Genomic DNA, 15,296 nt, shown 5'->3' with positions numbered 1-15,296 from the left:
ATATTACATTAAAATAATTTATTAAAATGGTTTTAGAAAACTATTCTAAAAACTTACTTTTTCAAATTTTTCATATAAATCCATCAGTTTTGGATCAATTTCTTCCCACTTTGACATTGCAAGAACTTGAAGAATTTGTGCAACTTGCATCAAGTTAAAACGTGCAATATGACTAATTGGAGTATCAGTAATACCATATGATTCAGGATCTACAATAGCAGGACAGATAAAGAATGCAAAGACAAGATCAGCACACATGGCTCCCACTTCACGCACTTCAACTCTCTTTGCTTTCATTACAATGTTATACATTTGGCGAGCAAGCCAGGATAAGCTTTGGGGAAAACAGTATAAGTTATTGCGGATTTCATCGATGAAGCGATTTGTTATGTGGACCAGCCTGCTGACAATCCAATTCCGATGCCGCTGAAGTGCAGCAGCATACTCGGGAGTACCTTCCTTGCCGAAATGCCTCTCCCTTTCTTGAGGAAAGAATCTTATTGCAGCTTTGCTCGGGTCAATATCCAAAAATAAGTCATCAGCCATCAACATGTTCATTATAGGTTCATGAAGCGCAGCTGTGAGGAATATTTTTGCACTGAAGAGACACTCGTTAAATATTTTATAAACCCTACTGAAAGCACAGGAGCCGTGACGTAGCAATCTCCGGGGATTGTCGCTCACTGCAAGCTGTAATGACATAAGCTCTTTGAGTAAAACTAACGCATGAATTTCGTCTTCAGGCAAAATACAATTCCCATAAATGGCAGACATTATGATATTTACAACATTCTGCATGGTGCTTATATCGATTTTTTCTCCGTAGTTCAGGCATGCCGCCAGAATTTTAGGATTTTCTCTCATGTGTTGCAAGAATTCCGAATAAGCGATATCGTTCATTCCGAGCTGCTTGTAGGAATCGATGAAATTAGCATCTTCAACTACATTTGATCTGTGACAACAAGCTGATAAATTTGAATCTGCATGGGATAGCAGAAGATTATTCAATAATAATCGCTGCTGCCGTGCAATCCATGAAAGATGATATAAATTCTCAGCAGCTTTGAAAACCTGTAAAAAAAATAAATAATAATAATTCAAGCAAAACGTTATTTTTCTCCAAATAGAATATTGAGACGGAAGAGAGCAAAATATTTTTGAGAAAAGAATAACTTAGTTACACATTAAATATTATATATAAATACAGACAACAAACATAAATTGTGTTAATGATTAATTCTTTAATCAGAGAACAAAATCTAATCCTCAGGAGAAAAAAAAATCTTTAGTTGCAAATTCACATACAATCAGAAAAAAAAAAATATCTTCACCGTACATCCAAACAATTTTTGTCAACTTTGTTAAAAGAGTTAAGAGTCTAATATAAAGTGCTGATTGTTAACAGAAAGTTTTTTGAATGATAAACTGAATAAAAGAAACAAAATCTACCCCACCACAAAATTATGATATTCTTATGGTGAATAGATAAGTCAAAGGAAGGATCACATTCTTGAAGATTAAGTAATTTTTTACATTTTGAGAGAGAACTTTATTAAAAAATTTAAAGATAATTCTGAATTAGAAAAAAAAAAAACTTTCCTCCTGTAATTTTGTGGTTTTGGGTTTTACTTCAAAGAACAAAGAACTAGTTTCTGACAAAAGTACCATAAGAAATATTCATGTTTATGAAGACATTATAAGCTTAGAGGGAAGGGTTGAAGCAGCGTTTAAAAAAGGAATCACAAAAATTAAGCTATGTATATATGGCATTAACACTACTATTCCCCAAAATAAGGGAACTAAATTCCAAAGAAGTTGAAAAAATCCCCGATAGGACAAAAGAAGTTCAAATTACAAGAAACAGTAATAGCACCATAGAACAGGAAAGCAAATTAAAATCTTTTCTAGGAATTGATATAGCTTTAATATTAATTGAAGATGCAATGAGTATCATGAAATATTGCCATGCTAAAGAATCAAACAGACAAAACAAACAAGGAACAAATTCTCAAACAGTGTTGCATATCCTCCCCCATTATCCAATTTTCAATCATATTCGTTTTAAATTTTTCAATTGGCTCCATCCATCTCTGAAGGAACTTTTAGGGGACATCCCAAATTGTTCCCCTTCCTTCAGGAGATTGGCTTTTTGTCTTTGTTTTAGTGTTGCTTCTTATGTTCTTGTTAATGTCTTGTTTTTGTTTTGTTGACGTTTTTATCTTACTCTGAATTATTTCTCAGTTATTCCTTTTGGCTCGTCACTCAAAATTTAAAGCATCGTTTATTTTGACTAATTTTTTAAAATTCTTGAAGTTTTGTGTCCTTTGCGCCATACTAAAAATTACTTTTTTGGATCTTTTTTCCACTACTCAATTTTTTGGCGCAGTATAGCCTACTAAGGTTCTTGCACCAAAAACCTCAATCAATCCAAACCAAGCAAATTCAATTGATGAGTCATACGTCTGCGGTTAGACATCTACTCTAGGTGTCCTCCTCATTTGTGTTGTGATTCCTCACATGTTGTAGAACCCCCCGTATTGCTCATAAATATGTAACATGGTGGCACCTAATGAAACCACTGTGGAATTTTATAAAGTGCATTTAATTCATGTGTTTTAGCAAGATTTTGATTGGGATTACCTTGCAGAACTGTATGTTGAATTATTTTTTCACACATTCAAAATGGAGGCTAAGTCGCCATCATCACTATGCTTAGAAGATGACATTCAGAAAATTGGAAAACATTCAAACAAAGGTTTAATTTCTATCTAAAGAAAACAGAAAAAGCAAATAAGGTAGATAAGTTAATAGTAGCATTGTGGCTAACGTCTATGGGCGAGGACTTTTTAGATATTTTTAATAGTTTTGGATTAAGCTCTGCAAACTCTAAGAAATATGACACTGTATTAAAAAGTTTCGATGATTATTTCACACCAAAGAAGAATACAGTTAAAGCTATAAGAATACAAGTTTTTTAATTGCATTCAAGGTGACAATGAAAGTGTTGATTCGTTCACAACTAACTAGATGGTTTTAGATAAAGATTGCAATTTTGAAATGCAAGAAGAAAATTTAATTCAAAACCTTTTGATTATCGGTATAAAAGATGTTGCAGTTAAAGAAAAGCTTTTGATAGAATCGGATTTAAATTTAGAACAGTCCCATGAAATTTCGTCATGCTAAAGAATCGAGCACCAAGCAAATTCAATTGATGAATCATACGTCTGCAGTTCTTTCAGTGAAAGAGAAAAAGAACTCTTTGAGCACCTCTTCAACTATAAACAAGCGTGTGTCAACAAAAAAGAAAAACATTGCGGATCATTGAATTGAAAGTCCTGGTAATGAAATGAGACCAGGTGAAGATGTGCTTATTTTGTGTCCGGCAAATTGATATTGCCAAGGAAAGGAGTTCCGGACGTTCCATTGGATAACTCACAGAATCATCTCATGTGGATTACCTATCCCAACAAGTGTTGTGTTCCTGGAGTTTAATTCGGCCAACTTGACATGCGCCTTGGATTACCAACTCAGGACTACCTTGTGTTATCATCTGCATACTGGTGATTTTTTTATTCTTTGAACTTATGGAACTTCTTTGTTGTGATATTTTTGGGAGTCGTTTTAACGGGGATGTTTGTTACACTTTTCCAAGTCGAATTTAAATAAATGAATTTTCCTGATATATGCTTTTTACTTGTCTCCAACTTGACATTTCAAGGCCATTTAATGTTGGTTTAGTTTAATGTTCTCAAATAAAATACTGGATACTTAACCTTAAATTCTAATTATGCCAACACTTTTATTAGAAGTGCTTTTGCTTGACGGTTTTTGCCTCTGGTTAGGAGATTGTTTTAATGTCCTGTTTTAGTTAGAGTTGAATTGTTTAAATATTTGCTAATAGTATTCATGCATTATTTCCTCCCAGCAGACTGGCAGACCATGATCTCAAATTAACTCGGCAATTAGCAGTCTGCTTTTGTGTAGCTTCAGCCTTTTAATAGTTCCCAGATTAACAAGTGGTAGCAGTAAGCGTAGTTTATCTGCCCGGAGGAAAATTGAATCATTTTTTCAAAAATGAATAGGGACTACCGAAATGTCGAGAAGTTGGGCTCCCATAATTGGGCAACCTGGTCAAAGGACAAAAAAAATGGTGCTGATAGAGAGTGATTTATGGGATGTCACTTAAAATAAGTTAGAGGGAGAAATCTCAAGTCGCTACAGAAAGAGATGTGGTTAAGCCCTAGCCATAATCTACTAAATGACTTAAGGAGATTGATTGATGATTTAGAAGATCCAAGGGAAGCTTGAAAAACTTAAAAAACTAATTTTGAACTCCTATCCTTGACCAAAATAGTTGCATTGTGGGAATCCTACTTTTCTTGCAAAATAAATGAAGGATAATCAGTTGGGTTATTCGCTGCAAGGTTGGAGGAAATTTTCAATCAATTGGCCGAAAACGGGTAGGTCATTAGAATTAAAACCTTCCAATTGATTCGATTTTTGCTTTCAAATTTTCACAGTATTGTCCAGGCTGTCTATAGATATAGAAGGAAGGGAAATTTAACTTCTGTAAAGTGAAAGATGAAAAGTTAGTCAAAGAAGGCATGATTTGGTATTTTGCCAAAGAGCTTGACCTACAGAATTCAGCGATGTTTTTGAAACCAGGTAAACCCTGAATAACAAATGATAAAGGTTGATCCTTTTTTAAAAATAAGACGTGTCACTCTTGTAAAAAGAAAAGACCTATAGCTTTTCGGTGTTAGAGCCAAAACAAAGTGAAACAAGATAAAAATGTGAAAGTTCAAACTAAGGAAGACCCTGAGGCTGGAATGTTTTGTTCAGTTAGTGATAATAATGAAATTTATACCAACACCCCCCTGCTAAAGTGTGAAAATATGTGGTTTTTGGACAGTGGTAGTATTTCTCATTTTTGTAGAGAAAAATTTTGATTCTCAGAATTAAAATCAGACCAGAATATACAAACGGAGGTGGCTGTTGGAAATGTGAAAAGTAAGGTGGAGGGCATAAGTAAAGTAATTTTTAAAATTGAATCTGATGGTAAACTAGTTACAATTAGTTTAAACAATGTTTTCTATGCTCTAACATTACTGGGCGATCTCCTTTGCAATCTCCTTCCTGTTCTTGAACACACAGTCAGGGTTTGAAACTTAAATGGTTGCCTGGAAAAATTTGTGCAGGAAAATATGAAACTATACAGCAAACTGAATTAATAGGGTTTTTTTTTAATCTAGCTTTTACATTAGTTGTGAGAATTCTCACCATGCTAGTGTTTTGAGAACCAAGGGCCACTCTGAAAAGGTTCATATTGTAAATAAATATTGACATTGAAGGTGGCACAAAAGATTTTGTCACATACAAGCATGGACGCTATTGTTGAAACTAATGAACTGGGTGCCTTCCAAGGATTAGAAATTAAGAAACAGCCCAAGCCTAATTGTGAACCATGTCACCTTGGAAAAAAAGAGGAAATGTTCGTTCAAACCAGTGCCAGAAAGATGAAGAAACTCGGCTTTTCAGTTAGTCCACATGGACCTCACAGGGCCTTTCAGACTGAGTCCCTGAGGGGGAAAAATATATATTTTTTATTTTTGATGATTTTTCCCAAAAGTCATAGGTTGTCTTTTTAAAGGCAAAAAGTGAAGTCTTTAGTGTTTTGACCCAATTTTCAAAAGAAGACAGAGGTTTTTAAACGAGAAAATTTTGGCAGTCTGTTCCGACAATGGAAAAGAGTTGTTAACCAAAATTTTGAAGAATATCTCACCACCCGGGGGATTGAAACTGAAAGGACAAACCAGTTTCAATACCCCTTTACCACATAAATAAACGGGGTCGTAGAAAGATATAACTTCACTATAATGAACAGAGTTCAGTCCATGTTGAAAGATTCTGGTTTGGGGCTGAATTGTGGGTGGAAGCAACCCCATGTTTCAATTATGTTAGTCATTGTAATCTTATACATATAAAATCTGAGTATCTATCTATCTATCTATCTATGTCCAAGCTTCTTCTCCCGAACGACAGTGAACTGACCATCGAACCAGGTATCGATGGATTCGTCATCTTCCCGTCTTCATGTTTGGCTATTTAACATAATCCTCCGATAATAATTAGCGGAGATATCAATTAAAAATTATTAATTATGACTCTTAGATTTCAAAATAAAATCCATATTTTTCGAAGGCTTTCCTCCATTCAAATTATTATTCAGTGCTTCAACTCAACTTTCCGGATGAACGCTTTTATTAAAATTTATAGCGTGAAGAAAATCATTGAGATTTGAAAGATCTGTTGCCATTTTTTTCCTCGAATATGAACAGGTAAAATTCTTGTTTTTGTTTTGAGGCTTTTCCTGTAATCGGGATTTGAAATGTTTACTTTTTGGGTTTTTTTCCGCAATCTGCCGCAAAAATTCACTGACTTTTTTTTTTGGTTCAAGCCTGAGTGTTGAACTCGCGTCACTTAACATAACTTTTATTTTCGAGGTGGACCGTGCAAAGCCGGGTGACGCAGCTAGTGTTGTCATAAATGTTGACGATACCCCATTTGACTTGTTCTGTGGCCGAAAATCTTCTGTAAGGCATCTATGTGTCTTCCGCTGTATTGCCAACCCAAATCCAAACTAAAGAAGATGGATATCAGAGCTATCAAAAGTATTATGGTAGTTTATGCCATTAGAACACAACGCTACAGAATCTGGGATCCAGAAACTAAAACGCTCACAGAATATATTAATGTAAATTTCAACGAGAATGAAAGTTGGGGAGAATTAACAGATAAAAGTAAAAATGAAAGAAAATTTAATTTGATATAACCTTTGAGTAAAAATCAAATTGAACGGGAAATTCATTAAAAAGTGTTCAGGGGACCACTTGTGAATAAATTAAATGGGCTAGAGAGAGGCAAAGAAGAGGAAAAACTGGAAATAGAACTGACTTTTACTATACCATTGCAGGTAATTACACGGTCAGATTAAACTCTAAGAAAGAAAAATATGAATAATGCAATAAGCATAAAATTGAGGTTAACCCTAGCACCTTTTGGGCTAACAGTTGGTCACAACCCAAAAATAGCAGATTTAGTTAAATTAATAACAGGTGGTTCAGAATATAATGAAGAATTTACTAAAGTTATTGTCAGGCGAATGAAGCCCAGTGGCTTAGCGGTAGCGCTTTGCGCTCCCAGGCCACAGGCTCGGGTTCTATTTCCAGGTCCGGCACGGTTGACTCAGTCGCTCATCCCTTCAGTGGGTCGATAAAATGAGTACCAAGCATACTCGGGAACCAAACACTGGGGGTTCCGAGGTAGGCTGACCACCTAACCGGAACATCTGCCTTGTACCCCGAGCCCCTGGCCAGGAAAACAGAGTTGGGCACAGTAGGCCTCGGCCTTCACGGGCTGTCGTGCCACAGGTTTTGGTTTGGTATTAGCAAGTGAATGCAGGATAAATGAGAACAAAATGCATAATCCGAGTTGAAGGGTAGTTAATATGAGTTGAAAAGATTAGAGATAGAATCCAAACAACTCCAACAGCATAGTAAACATCGCCATCTCAAACATCAACATATCTAAACTTCTGTCTTGCTTCAATAAAAATGGTAACATTCGCATTTATTTTTTGTTATTTGAAAAACAAATAAGTTGAATGAACATTCCAAAAGAAAGTTGGGTCATTTACCTTTTAGGTTTCTATCATTAGACATAGCTAACTTAGTAGCGTGAGAACCTGATCCGCAAACCAATGATTACAGATATGTCATAGCTCTTTATTAAAACAATTCAGCCTTACATCAGAATAGTTTAGGCAGAATATCTTTATGCATAAAAAAAGAAGTAAATGCGTCATGGCGTGAGTACATTTACAAATTAAACAACTTTCTAGAAGAGTGGATAAAAGGATTAGCCTTCGAAAGCTTTGAAGAGACAAAAGATTTTTTTTGTAGCTGATAAGATTAAGAGAATACTGTTTGAATTAAGAGATCATTTTGTTGAGGAATTATAAAAGTTAAATAAAGCAAATTATTTGGTAAATAAACTAGATGAGTATGAGACGGCAAGATTTCATCTTAAAAAGGTGAGTACAAAAGTTCCAAAATCCTATAAAATACAAAATAATTTGAAATATGACGGAAAAACAAGCTCTTGCGGAACTCGTTCGCAAACAAGCTCTTCAAACTAACACATTAAATGTTTTGGTTGTAATGTTACGGGTCACAAAATTTCTCAGTGTCCTAATAAAGCAAAGATAATTAAAAGCCTAAAATGAAATGATTATAGTCATGGAAATATGTATGTAATAAAAAATATTACGCTGTGAAGTTTTGTGTTGCAGTAATGCTTTTGTTTTATTATTAAAGACCAGTCCTAGAGACTTTTTAGACTAAGTGGCCACTAGTGGGAAAAATTCCATTCAAGGGGGAGAAGACACAACAGATGAGTTTTAAGCAAAAGATTTAACATGTGTTTCAGATGGGAACTCTGTGGAAATAATAATGTCCTAGTTCCAGATGGGAACTAAGCTCAGTGTCAAATCATGTGTTCAATTCCTGCTGGAAAACAACATCATCAGGCCATCCCAATCACCCTGGGCTAGTCCTTTGCATATTGTCACTAAAAAGGATGGGAAACTTAGACCATGTGGAGACTATCACAGATTAAAAATGCTCAGACAATTCCCGATTGATATCCAATACCACGTATAGAAGATTTTCACTTCATATTACAGGGTTCGCACTCAATTTCAGAAATAAAATGAAGGAGTTTTGAAGGAGTACACTAATGGAGTGTCAATAAATGATGTCACATTTTTTTCAACCTATTTGACTCCATTCCCCCTTTATAACACTTCACCTAACTCCTTCTCTTGTCACATGTCATATTTTTTACAAACATATAGTTACAATAACTGTGTGATGTCACTTTTTATCACCCTCTCTCTTCCCCTCCTCACAATTTCAAGAGTCTGTCTCCTCCTCAAGGCATATCACTTGTGGATGAATGACTTTTTACAATATCATAACTGCGATTAACTAAACAATTCTTTTTTTAACACACTCACTTAATATAGTACATCTACTTATGTATTTTTAAATATTTAAATAATAATTGGACAACCTGACTTTGGCTGTTGAGAGTGTGGTTGAGGGGAAAACAATAATCATTACACTTGAAAAAATAGCCGAGCACCGTTTAAGTATCTTTTACTTCACTTATGACCTGTCTTAGTCTTCTAATACTACTTTCACCTTCAACTTTCATGAATTGACCATGATAAATTTGTAAATCACAAAAAAAAAAAAAAAAAATGCACAAAATTACTACATTAACATCACTTTTGTGACGAAGTTAGTTGTCAACCGAAGTATACTAAGTTACTGTGATAGAGGAAGATTATGTGGCCTTGAACTAAAAAAGAAGGATTTTTGAAGGAGTTTAAACCAAAATGAAGGAGTTTGAAGGGCTCTTCAAAAGAATTTCCTAATTGAAGGAGTATTGGAGGAGTTTTGAAGGAACGTACTAACCCTGTATTAGAAGGAAAATCGATCTTCTCAAAGCTTGACCTTTTCAAAGCATACTACCAGATGCCCATAGTTGAAAAAGATAAGCCCAAAACAGCAATTATCACTCGGTTTGGGTTGTTTGAATTCATTGTCATGAGCTTCCAGCTTAGAATCGCCCCTTCATGTTTTCAGCGTTTAATAAACGAGGTTTTTCAAGGACTAGACTTCTTGTTCGCATACTTGAACGATGTACTAATTGCTTCGTTATCTAAAGAAGAACATCAACAACATCTAAAGTTAGGGTTTGAAAGGTAGCCAAGTATGGCATGTGTATCAATGTGGCAAAGTCTGTGTTCTGTGTAAAGGAAATAGAATTTTTGGGATATCTGATCACACCAGTTGTTTCCGCCCTCTTCCGGAAAATGTTGAAGTTATATTGAATTATAAATTGCCTGAAATGCTGCGAACCTCCCTTGACATGATAAACTTCTACCGAAGATATCTTAAAGACGCTGCAAAGAACCAAGCACTTTCACATGAGTTTCTAAAAGGAGCAAAGAAAAAAGACAAACGAAAAGTTCCCTGGACTGATGAAGCAAAAAAAAAAAAACAGTTTGAGAAATGCAAGCTAGATCTGGCGAATACTGCCCTGATACGTTTCTCCAAACTGGATTGTTCGTTGTCTTTGTACACGGACACATCAGATTGAGCTATTGGTTTGTTACTTGAGTAACTAGAAGATGGTAACTGGAAACCCATTGCCTTCTACTCCAAGAAGATGCATGATACACAGCGAGCATACAGCACATATGATTATGAGTTGTTAGGAGTATATCTTTCTGTGAAAAATTTCCAGTATATGCTCAAAGGCCGAGAGTTTTGGGTTTTCACCAACCATAACCCTCTCACCTTTGCCTTTAAGCAGAAAAACGAGAAGGCATCTCCTCGACAGCTGCGTCAACTGCAGTACATCTCCCAATTTACAACTGATATCAGGCATATCAGTGGAAAAGATAATTTGGTAGCAGATACCATCTCCAGATTTCAAGAAGTGTGGATGGTTAACTATAAAGAGATAGCAAAAGAGCAAGAAAGTGACCCAGAGTTACAGAATCTAATGCAGAATAAAACCTCTGTACTTTCACTAAAGGAATATGACCTTCCATCTCCCAAAATATTGTGGTGTGACGGCTCTCAAAATAAGATCCTTCCATACCTACCAAAAGCATTCAGGAAGCACCTGTAAAACCATTTTCATGGGTTTTGTCATCCTGGCATAAAATTGACGGTTGAACAGATGACTGCCAGGTTTGTTTGGCCCGTTTAAAAAAGGAAGTTGCTGAATGGGCTCGAGCGCGCCTGAATTGCCAAAAAAGCAAGATAAGGAGACACACTAAATCGGAACTCTGAGTTTACCAAGAACCTGATGCAAGATTCAGTGTCTGCCATATCAACCTGGTTGGCCCGATGTCACCATCTGAGGGCAAAACTTACTGTTTGACATGCATTGACAGATTCTCTTGTTGGGTGGAAATAGTTTCAATAGAAGGCATAACTGCCAAAGTTGTTAGCATTGGGTGTGTAGATTTGGGGCTCTTAGTCAAATAGTCACAGACCCTGGTAGCCAATTTAGATCAGAGTTGCTACATAATTTAGCATCTATCTGTGGTGCAAAGATTTCTCATAAGACACCTTACCATCCACAATGTCAAGGAAAAATTGAACGTTTCCACAACACACAAAAATCTGCTATCAAAGCTCACAATAATATATGGTGGACTGAAATGTTATTCACAGTTCTCCTAGGCCTTAGAGCTGCTATCCGAGAAGACGCAAATTATTCTTTGGCTCAAATGGTATATGGTACAGACATCAGACTGCCAGGTGAGTTCTTTGAGAAATCAACTTGTCATCAAGAACCTGACAGTTTTGTGAATAAGCTGCAACAACATATGCCTTCTTTGAAACCTATGAAATCAAAGAGTGCCAACCGATCTACTATTTTTTGCACAAGGATCTTCAATCCTGTTCTCATGTTTTTGTGGGCATAGAGAGAGTAAAGAAATCTCTAGAGCCTGCTTACAGTTGCCCCTTTCCTGTATTAGAAAGACGTCGTGTCTTTTTAAGACACAACAAATATTTCTCCTTACAGATCAAAGGAAAAGCTGTCAACATTTCTACTGATAGGTGTAAACCAGCATACCTACTAAAGGAAGAAATCATCCCAAAATCAATGGTAAAATTATGCATGACAAACCTGGTTGTAGTATATTAATAAGTTTCTTTTTGCTTGTAAAATTAAAGTTCGCTGGAGAGGTATTGTCTCCATTGCAACAGCAGCAAACTTGTTTAATATGCACTACTCCACTTTATTTGATAGATTTAAAAAAAGCAATTCAATCAATTCTCTAGTAGGTGAAACTGGAACAAGTGGAACTAACACAAAATGCTATAGTTCTAAGTACACAAGCCATCAAGTTTTTGATGCTGAGCAGGAAACCCTTCTTTTTGACTATATAACTAAATGTTCAGTTCTGAATTGTGGTTTAACCAAGAAACAAACAAAAATGCCCGTCTCTCTTACATTTGACCAAGTTTAACTACTTTTTAAATTATCTAATTTAGCTTTTTAATATAAACAAGTAAAATTATTCTAATTATAAACTACTAGTGTGTTATATTAATGATAAAAAATTATTAAAGGATTTTTTTTTCTTCAGTAAATCAATAAAAATACTTTGTCTCCATTTTCTGTCAAGTCTGTTACCTTCATTTTATTTTAGCCAAAATAGTTTCTTAATTCTGCCAACAGATGGTAGCACATATTCAGTGACAACTTCTCAAGCAACTATTTCTAGCCATTTTGTTTTCTTCAGTTGAGAAGCATTGCTGTGGTGACCAAAATAAGATTTCTTAAAAGGTTAGTATTTTTTTTCTTTGTCAAGTCTGTTACCATGATTTTAAGCGTTAAAATAATATTTTTTACAATATCATGGTTAATTGTTGTTTTGTAGATAGTTTTAAAGATTACTTGTATTGTTATTTTTATTACAAATTATCAAAGTTAGCCATTTTTTCCATGTTTTGATATGATTGTCAAATCCGTTACTTGTCAAGTCCGTTACCGTGTTTCTGGTAATGGATTTGACTTAAAGTAACAGACTTGACAGAATTTAGCAAATGTTGTTAATAAAGGTTTTTTTTTTTTACATGTAGGATGGCTTTAACACCTGCAGAAAAACAAAGGCGCTACAGAGAAAGGCTAAAACAAAATGTAGAAAAATATAACCAAGTCAAAAGCAAAGATAGAGAAAGGTATATGTTAGTCCTACTAATTTATAATTAGCAGTGTTTATTCAGATTTTGTTATGTTACTAAATTTCATTTCATTTCAAATCTTAATGAGATAAAATATTTTTAAAGAGTTAAAAAAAAAATGTATATGAAATTTTCTGAACAATTGAATTTTAAAAAGGGTCCCTTTTATTAAAAATGATTATTATGGGCTTTCAACTAAATAAAGTTATTACAAAAGAAACTTAGATAGGCTCCAATTTTTGCTTACATGAAGCTTGGTTTTTACAATAAATAAATGGGGGAAAAAAAGTAATAATAAAATAACTTAATGTTGTTCAATTAATTCTGTTTGCAAAGCATTTAAAGTATTCTTTGTATTTTATAGGCAAAAAACTTCTCGCAAAAAGATCAGTGACTTATCAGCTAGAGGCCAGAGGCATAAAAGAAAATACTGTCGAGAAAAGCAAGCAGAATGTCGATTGAGGAAAACTCAATCCTCAGACTTAGAAAACACTCCAAGAAATAATAAAAAAACTGAATGTAATGAGACAGATGTAAATACTAAAGTTTCTGGGAATAAAAAAAGAGGAAGGAAAATTGTAAATAGAAATCGAAGCAAACTTTCAAGAGATAACCTTAAGCTACAAAAAGAAAATGAAGATTTAAAACACAAAGTCCGAATGTATCAGAAAAGATGGTCAAGGAAAAATATATCTCAAAATCAAGTAGCAGAGGAACAGATGACTCCCAAAACAAAAACATTTGCTGCAATAAAAAAACATTTTAAAGAGAAAATAACTAGAAATCATCCAGTTGCACGTCAGTTATTTCTGCAGAATGTATTTCAAAAAACATTACAAGACAAATATAAAACTACAAATAACAATAAGAAAAGATTGATCCAAGAAATCCAGTAATTCAGGAAAAAATAGATGAAGATGGTGAAATTAAAATTATGTGCCTGAAAGCAAATGATTCCAAAAGGAGAGTTTTTCATATAGATGAAAATGACATTTCCTATGTTAAATTTGAGCAAATACAAGGAATTTTGCCACAGCCAAAACTAAAATTAAAAGGAAACAGAATATTCTATGAATTTCCATTTCCATTGAACACATATGAGAAATGAAGTTGTAAAATTTTCATATAGAATATAGTCTAAGTTACTACAAGTGTTATTCTAAAAGTTTTATATAATGTGTAATTACTTGTAGTATCTGTTTTACTTTGAAATCAAATATACTAATCAATTTGAAAATTAAATAACAGACTAATTAAATTATATTTGTTTTTTAGAAAGCAAAATAATATTAAAATAATGAAGTAATACATATAAACATGAAAATATGATTAAAACTGCAGTAACAGACTTGACATTTGGTAAGGGTCAAATCCGTTACTGAACGTCAAGTCTGTTGTTATCACTAGGTTTTAAAGGATATTTTCATATATAATATTTTTTTTCTATTTTATGATTATTTTTCTTTTAATTAAAAACAGGAAATACAATTTTCTTAAAATACAGTATTTTAAATGAAATGTATATTCTTATTATTTAAAAAAGTTCTTGTTTAAATTGCTAAGTGATTGAAAATTGTGGCTTTAAATGCTTTTCAATTTAATTTAAGTGTTATTGGCAATTATTATGTTTTGAACTTTAGAGACATGTAGTTCTTCTAAGTAACTTCATCTTAAGAACTGTTATAAAATTTAAAGGTAAGAATTTTATATAATTTTGTATGGTAACAGACTTGACAATTTGCCTCGTGACCTAACACTAAAATATCATTTATGTATCAAAATACTGATCAAAGTGCTTGACTAATTACTTTTTCATTTACTTTAAGCATTTATTCTCATATGCAAAATATTTCTTTTTTAAAATTATGTCTTAAAAAAAAGAAAAAAAAACACTGAAATGTAAGCATATGGTGAAAATGACCCAAATATTTGCGTTTGATTATGCAAAATGTCTGGACTCAAAAGTTTCAAGTAGCTGGGACCAGAATAAAACTTCTCGAATTAACTGGGTGAAAGGTTTTATGAAGCATCATCTACCAGCTTACCAAGGAGAAAACTGGAAAACACCAGCTTTTCAAGAGCTAAAGCTTTCAAAAATGCAAATGTTGCTGATTTTTTCAACAACTATGAGCACTCTGAATTATGGTGCAGTTACAGCTGAAAAGTCTACAACCTAGATGAAACTGGGGTATTAACAGTTGCTCAACCTCTTAATGTTGTAGCCAAATTAGGAGCTCGTCAAGTACAGCTCATATTCAAAATATTACAATAATGACAATTTTACTAAGGACTTATTGTTGATTAAACGTATTTATTGTCTTAAAATTAATATATTTGAAGAGATTAATAAAAAAAAAAATGAATTTTGAAAAGTCAAAATATTAGAATATTTATTCAAGTGGTTAAAATATTAGAATATTTCACATTAATGTTCCTTTAATTATCACCAATTCATAACTG

The 15,296-nt window shown here is 33.7% G+C and overlaps 1 protein-coding gene across 1 annotated transcript in view; it reads right to left on the bottom strand.

The window, feature by feature from the left end:
• LOC129230175 (GTPase-activating protein and VPS9 domain-containing protein 1-like) overlaps positions 1 to 15,296 on the bottom strand; it is a 145,680-nt gene that overhangs the window by 115,776 nt on the left and 14,608 nt on the right. The window contains exon 3 of the mRNA XM_054864577.1: positions 58 to 1,071. Within this exon, the coding sequence (XP_054720552.1) occupies positions 58 to 1,071 (1,014 nt within the window). The remainder of the gene's footprint in view (positions 1 to 57; positions 1,072 to 15,296) is intronic.

Source organism: Uloborus diversus, chromosome 9 (assembly GCF_026930045.1).
Source record: "Uloborus diversus isolate 005 chromosome 9, Udiv.v.3.1, whole genome shotgun sequence".
Classification (NCBI taxonomy): Eukaryota; Metazoa; Arthropoda; class Arachnida; order Araneae; family Uloboridae; genus Uloborus; species Uloborus diversus.
The sequence above is the reverse complement of the archived record's forward strand: the minus strand, read 5'-3'. Positions and strand labels throughout refer to the sequence as shown.